At 39.8% G+C, this 7,142-nt stretch overlaps 1 protein-coding gene across 1 annotated transcript; it reads left to right on the forward strand.

The window, feature by feature from the left end:
* The first annotated feature begins 4,925 nt into the window (after nt 1-4,925).
* On the forward strand, nt 4,926-6,507 carry LOC126903596 (uncharacterized). The gene is made up of 2 exons (XM_050681879.1): nt 4,926-6,347; nt 6,416-6,507. Exon 1 carries the CDS (start codon nt 4,926-4,928, stop codon nt 6,168-6,170), a length of 1,245 nt encoding a protein of 414 aa, XP_050537836.1. The 3' UTR covers nt 6,171-6,347; nt 6,416-6,507.
* The last annotated feature ends 635 nt before the right edge of the window (nt 6,508-7,142 follow it).

A 7,142-nucleotide genomic window follows, 5' to 3' on the forward strand; every position in this document is an offset into this window, starting at 1 on the left:
GCTGTTTTATTTTTCAACGGAATGGCCCACGCATATTTTGAAAATCCATCGATGCACGTTAAAATATACCGATGATGTCGATCGGGGTATACGCGCATTTCCACGAGGTCAGCATGCCAAACATCATCGAGACCTTTGATATTTATTCGAGCACGGGTGTACGTCCTACGGGCCTGCTGATGTAGTTCATAGGCAATGTTCTTATTCATAATGTTGATGGTATTTGTTCAATGTAACCGGTTTCCTGCAACTCTTCCAATATAGAAATGATTTCCGGTGCAACTCCAGTGTTACCAGCTGACCGGGCCGATATCAATAAACGTAAACGATCTACGAGCTCGTTGGGTTCGTCCCAGTACACATACTCTTTTTTCTTGTTGTTCAACCTTAACTGTAGACCCGCACCGATAATAGATGTGTCACTGATGCTGCTGTTTTCAAATAATGGTAAGGAATTGTTTGCGCTACCACCATCATTGTTTTCAAACAATGGTTTAATAGTGTTAACATATTTTTGACCTCCTTTTTTTAATGTTCCGTCTTTATTCAAATGTACACCGGTTTCGAGTAAAATTGTTTTGTATGCCTGCAAATCCGATTCGGAGTAAACACCGGGATTTTTCGAAAAAAGTAAGTCCACAAGACCTAATGTCAGCAGGAATTTTTTCTCCAGTACGTTGATTATTCCTCCATTGACAAAGATATTGTCGACTCCACCTATTGTCAATGTTCCTTCTGGTGTCACTTTTGGTCCATACATTTTGTCTCTGTTCGGGTTCATTGACCATTGGTGCATGTACTGATGAAAAAACCCATCATCGTGTTCCATATTGTATCTATCATCATTTTAACTTTTGATGGATTGCTGTAGTTGTTGTTCATGTTTTTGTTGCTGCTGCTGTTGCTGTTGCTGTTGCTGTGTCACGATTTTATCCAATGGTGCAATGATTGGTGCCAATTCTCGTTTTACGCGACTCAATGAATCCGCTTCACCACGATGCAATTCCGTGTACTTTTTTCGAACATTTTCCCGGGCTTCCGTCAATAATTTCAACAACGTTTTTTTTCTTCACGAATTCCATTATTAATAGTACTCATATCGTCACAAATGTGTCAAACTTGTATCTATACCGGCCACCGTCACGCGCGAAGTCTAAACAAATCACTGCAAATTCATACCGGTCTTTGTTCCAACAATGTTTGCAAAACTCTTTGAATTCGCCGAATTTCATATCGCAACACACGTATTCATCGTACGCGTGCCGTAGATTAACTTCATCCTGTCGGAACAACACCACCAAATTTGTGTTGTCACGTAACATTTGTTTTTGTATGCGTGATAATGTTTGTGAGAGAAAAAACACGTCAACTCGACGGTGACGTCCACGCGCGAAATAATCACACATTACATTTTGTTTTTCCATAACAACATCGTCGAATATAAAAACAGAATTGGGCAGAATGTTATCCACCGACGGCACATCTTCCCCGTTTTCATAGGTAAACAACTGCACTCCTTTGACACCACGTAAAACTTCCACGAGTAGTTTATACTTGCAATGATTTTGAGTAAACGTATACATTTTCAAATCGAAGTCCGTTGATATCGGTCAGTACTGTTCGGATCGCCCGGGAGAGGCTGATAGCGCTTTGCACACCCTCTTCCGGTGCGAGGCGTGGGCCCAGGAATGGGACTCTTTAGAGTCTCGACTAGGGTCCACGTTCCGAGTCGGGTCCATGGTGGACCTGATGTTGAGGAGCCGGGAGGCGTGGAGGCTCGTCCAGGTGTTCGCCGAATCCATCTTGAAAAAGAAGGAGGAAGCTGAACGCCTGAGACAGAGGCAGCCGCGCCGCCCGGTACAGGAGGACCTAAGGCGCTGGTTTAGGCCGGCGCCTTAGGTACTAGTGTTTATATGTTTTATGTTTATGTGAGTTATTTTTGCCCCTTCGTTTTCAACGGAGGAGGCCACACCACGTTGTGAATCAGCTCTTGATTAATTTCGGGCTGATTCACAACGTGGTGGCGTGAGTTTTAGAGACGGCGTGGGCCGCCCTGAAGTAATACCTCACGGTAGTTCCAGGGCGGTCCACAGTTGCGCCGGTCGGAGAAAAAAAAAAGATATCATTATACTTGATCCAACTATGCCACGTCACCACTGTGCCGCGACCCCCCTGTGCTGGGTTTTTTTGATAATGTACTTTTTTTACAATTAGGAAATTTTTTCCGATAATTACTTACTATTTGTAAAACGTATTGTTTCTGTTCTTCATTTGTAGTTTATATTTAATGTAGTCTTAGATTAATTTAATGCCACGCTNCAATAGTTTACCGTGTTTACTGGATGCAATATCACTACTTTTTTCAAAATTCACGATAAGTAGCGTGAGGGTCTGTTTTTTGAAACGCATCGCACGTCATCGAACCATTACCGTCAATATAAAAATAATGGTTAAACAGAGACAACGTGGAAAACAAGGTGCAGGGATATTGAACAGTATAACAACAAATTACCATTCGAAGCCCACATTCCAGGTGTGTATTTGTGTGTGTGTGTGTGTGTGTGTGTGTAATTATTCAAAATTATTCTTTGTAAATAGTTTTATCATTATTTTAAATGTTTACTATTTAGGTTATCCATTTGCGGGCCCTGGAACACGGTTAGAAAAGAGATTAAAGCGAGGTGAGGTTGGAGTGAACCCGCTTGATGCTGCTTGCCGCAATTACGATATCATTTATAGTAAACACAAGAATCTCGAGGACCGTCATAAAGCGGATAAGGTGTTGCAACATCATGCTTGGGAACGAGTGTTGGCCAAAGACGCTAAATTGCCTGAACGAGTCGCAGCTTGGAGTGTGAACAACGCAATGAAATTGAAACGTAAACTCGGTATGGGTTTTAAACGAATCGTGCGTGCGGCCAAACTGGATAAAAATGCTCAACAAATGGATTTATTGAGTGTAGCAAAACGATCGTTGATGGCAGCACGGCGTGTGGTGAGAAAGAAAAAAATTCCACTGCCCCGTACCATAAACGTTCCGAAAACTAAAGGCGGTGTACTACCGCTTATACCTATATTTGCCGGACTGTCGGCGTTGGGAGCTTTAGCCGGCGGTGCTGCAAATGTGGTCAAGATGGCTACCGAAATTAACCGTAAAGGCAATACAGCGATAAGCATAGGTAAAGGATTTTACCTGCAACCATACAAATCGGGGTCTGGTTTCAAATTGACGGCGAGTACGAAAACTAAGAAAAAGACGTCTCGAAAAAATCATAAGAAAAAAACAAAAAACTAATTTCACAGCTACCCGATCGTGCCTTGTACGATGTTGAAATTGCAAATTTCGGTAGTCGAGCGTTCGATCGTAAAGTGTTTCGTGGCGTGTTCTGTCGTGACAAGTTACCTCAGTCGGGACCGAAAACAATCGAAATGGGTGTAGTGAACTTGGACCTTTCCACTAACCCTGGCACTCATTGGGTAGCATATAGTAAACGTGGTAAACGCATTACGTATTTTGACAGTTTTGGTAATTTACGACCACCGTTGGAGCTGCAACGATACTTTAAAGGATGCGCAATCGTGCACAATTATAGTAGATATCAAAACTTCAACGAGGTAAATTGTGGTCACTTGTGTTTGGAATTTTTAATTGAACAACAACAACAACATGGCAACAACGGTGACGTTAATCGGCGTGGGATCTGAATTGCAATGCACATTCAATCCACCTATCGATGTCGGTGACAAATGTAAAATTGGACTATTGAGCTTGCATACGTGGAACACGATACCGAATATTGAAGAGGATTGTAACAAATTCATTTTCGGCACTGTTGATAAACCAATTATGGTGATAACACTACCGACGGGATCGTACGAATTTGACGATTTACAGAAACGAATTACCGACAAGTANACGATTTACAGAAACGAATTATCGACAAGTATAATGGAGAAGAATACAAGTACAGTATGCAAAAACAATTAGATTTTGATGATCCATTGTTGCCAACGGTTGGTTTGCTCAAGGAAAACAGCAGTGAAATCGGTGACAAAGAGTTGGGTGATCGAAACGTTATTTCTTTCACAGCCGATCGCAACACTATGCGAAGTATAATCAAATGCGATCACGCCATAGATTTTACACACCCGCAATCAATCAGTGGAATGCTGGGATTCCGACCTCGTGTATTGGCACCGAAAATGGAACACACGTCGGATTTCCCGTTATCTATTACAAAGGTGACATGCATACGAGTTGACTGCAATATAATTGTTGGCTCGTACCACGAAGGACGTCAATCGCATACATTGCATGAATTCTTTCCAAACGTACCACCGGGTTACCGTATTATCGAATGTCCCAGACAAGTCGTTTACTATCCATTAAACACAAACGTATTGAATACGATTCGAATCACATTGCTCGATCAAGACGGTCAACGTGTCAACTTAAGAGGTGAAAAATTAACAGTACGTCTACACATCAAACAAGATGGATGAAAGTACGATGACGTTATGGGACCGTATAAAACAAATTGATTCCTCACATATTGGATTATTTTTGTGCATACTAGTCACATTCGTGCAACTATTACTGCTCCTTCAAACATCCGACAATAGCTGTCAGCTGATAAACAGTGACAATAACAACAACAACAACAACAGTTCAGCTACAATTTATCGTTTGGAAGCACTGGCTCGAGAACTTTATTCAGTCGATGACCGTGTCTTTATATTGGAAAAACGTGTTGACACTCTTTAAATGCCTCTGAGTTTCAACAAGAGTGTAGTGCACCATCATTTGGGTGATGGCATATACTCTACGACGGAGCAACGGAACAATCGTGTGACGCTATCGCAGCAGCAACAACTCACAAAGGAAAATATTGAATTTTTAAAATCATTAGGTTGTCGAGTCAATCATGGCCGAGTACTTACACGTGTTGGAAAAATGTCAACAAGACGACAGCGTAAAACGTGAATACTATCTAGAACATCAGAGCTACAACAACTCGTACGAACACAACGATGAAATCCGCATCGAGGTACGTAACAAGGAGAAATTCACCGTACCGTGCGAAAGTTATTTGCAAATCGAAGGAAAACTGGAAAAACCACCAGTTGGAACAGTCGGTGAAATGGTTATGGGGCAAAATTTTCTCATGCACTTATTCGACGAAATCAGATTTGAGGTAAATGGTAAAGAAGTGGACAAGATAAAATATGTCGGAGTGGCTACAACCATCAAGGGTTATTGTTCGCTCACACCCAACGACATTCGACGATTGCAACCTGCCGGATGGAAATATGCGCAAATCTTGCACAACAACGATTTCATAGATGGGACTGAATTTGTGGCGCAATGTCCATTGTCTATGTGCATGGGATTTTTTGAACAATACCGACGAACACTGATAAACTGTACTCAGACACTCGTGTTGAATAGATCGAGTACCGATAGCACTGTTGTAACATTTGTTCCACAGACAACAACAACAGACGATAAAGCGCAAGTTGCAACATTGATAAAACAAATCAATGTGAAAATATCGAAAATCAAATGGGTGGTAAAGTACTTTGAACCCAGCGTGAAAACCGAACTGGGTCTTATGCGTATTCTGGACAGCAAGAAATGGCTCCCGTTAGAATTTCAACACTGGGATGTTGCCGTTTACCCATTGGTACCGCAGACAACTCATCACACGTGGTCGGTGCGCACCTATTCGAATGTGGAAAAACCCAGATATCTACTTATTGCCATGGGTAATGAGAACGAACACGTTCTTGGAGATTTCGATCACTGTTCATTGAGAAACGTCAAAGCGTATCTGAATGCGGACGAATACCCATACGAGAACCAAAACGCCGATTTCGACAACAACAAGTATACAACGTTTTACAACTCGTACACTCAATTCCAAACAATGTACTACGGTCGTAAAGATCCGTACCCTCTACTAGATTATATAAATTACAAAAAACGTGGACCCATAGTTGTGATCGATTGTTCTAAACAAAACGATACCGTCAAGACTTCAACGGTTGATCTACGTTTGGATTTCGAATGCTCTAAACAGTTTCCCGATAAAACATCATTGTATTGTGTAATTATTCACGATTGTCAAATGGAATACAACGCATTTACGGGAGAAGTACGAAAACTCTAATGTATATACAATTATATTTTTATTATTGTATAATTTACAGTATAGTATAGAAACAAAAAAATGTATAAATATATAATTTTTATTAATAAAAACATAGTTATTTTGCAAACTTGTTGTTTTTTATGTTATTTTATTTCGATTATCCTTGAATTTGACTGGAAAAGTCACACATAGGAGGTCTTTCTTGTCAATTNTATTTTATTTCGATTATCCTTGAATTTGATTGGAAAAGTCACACATAGAAGGTCTTTCTTGTCAATTATCGGCAAAGCATCTACACCTAAAAATGATCTATTTGTAGCCAATTCTACCAGATCGGAAAAGTAATACAAGTGCTGAAATTTTTATAAGTATTAGAGTTAAGATGAAAAAATCAAATATTTTTTAACATACTTTCATGTGTGGATAATTGAAAATAGTTTTCGAGATATTTTCTAGACATTTAGCCATAAATCCCGTACAACAAATTTCATAGAAATATAACAAATCCAGTGTTTTAATTTGGGGAAAAATGATCGGTTTCTTTTCAACCACCATACGATCAATTGAAGACTGAAGTATAACCTTTATTTCATGTAAAATACGCGGACGTATATGAAACAATTGTCGATGTATTTTCTCAAATAACATATCTTTAAAGAACTACAATTGCCCAAACTCAGATGTATTCATCAAAAATATACAATTGTCATCTCGTTTTGACTGAAACAGTAATGTATCTTTTCGGGTAATAGTTTGCACTCACTGTGTCAGAATCACCTTAATGTTTTCATCTTGCAAAAGTAGTATTCCGTTTAAATTTCCCATTATCGATAAAATATATCCGCACATTGAATACATTCTATGTAGTAAATCGATAGTGATAATAAGTTCTTGATGACAGTTTACCAACTTTACTTTTGGCCAAAATGAATCGTCAGGATCCAGACCAATGTATACACGAGACATTTGTGAAATGCTATATATTGATGA

This window comes from Daktulosphaira vitifoliae, unplaced genomic scaffold (genome assembly GCF_025091365.1).
Source record: "Daktulosphaira vitifoliae isolate Bord-2020 unplaced genomic scaffold, ASM2509136v1 Scaffold_4, whole genome shotgun sequence".
NCBI classification, from domain to species: domain Eukaryota; kingdom Metazoa; phylum Arthropoda; class Insecta; order Hemiptera; family Phylloxeridae; genus Daktulosphaira; species Daktulosphaira vitifoliae.

Bases quoted from the DNA above. Each gene is read 5' to 3' on its own strand.
- LOC126903596 (XM_050681879.1), top strand. From the start codon at position 4,926: ATGGCCGAGTACTTACACGTGTTGGAAAAATGTCAACAAGACGACAGC.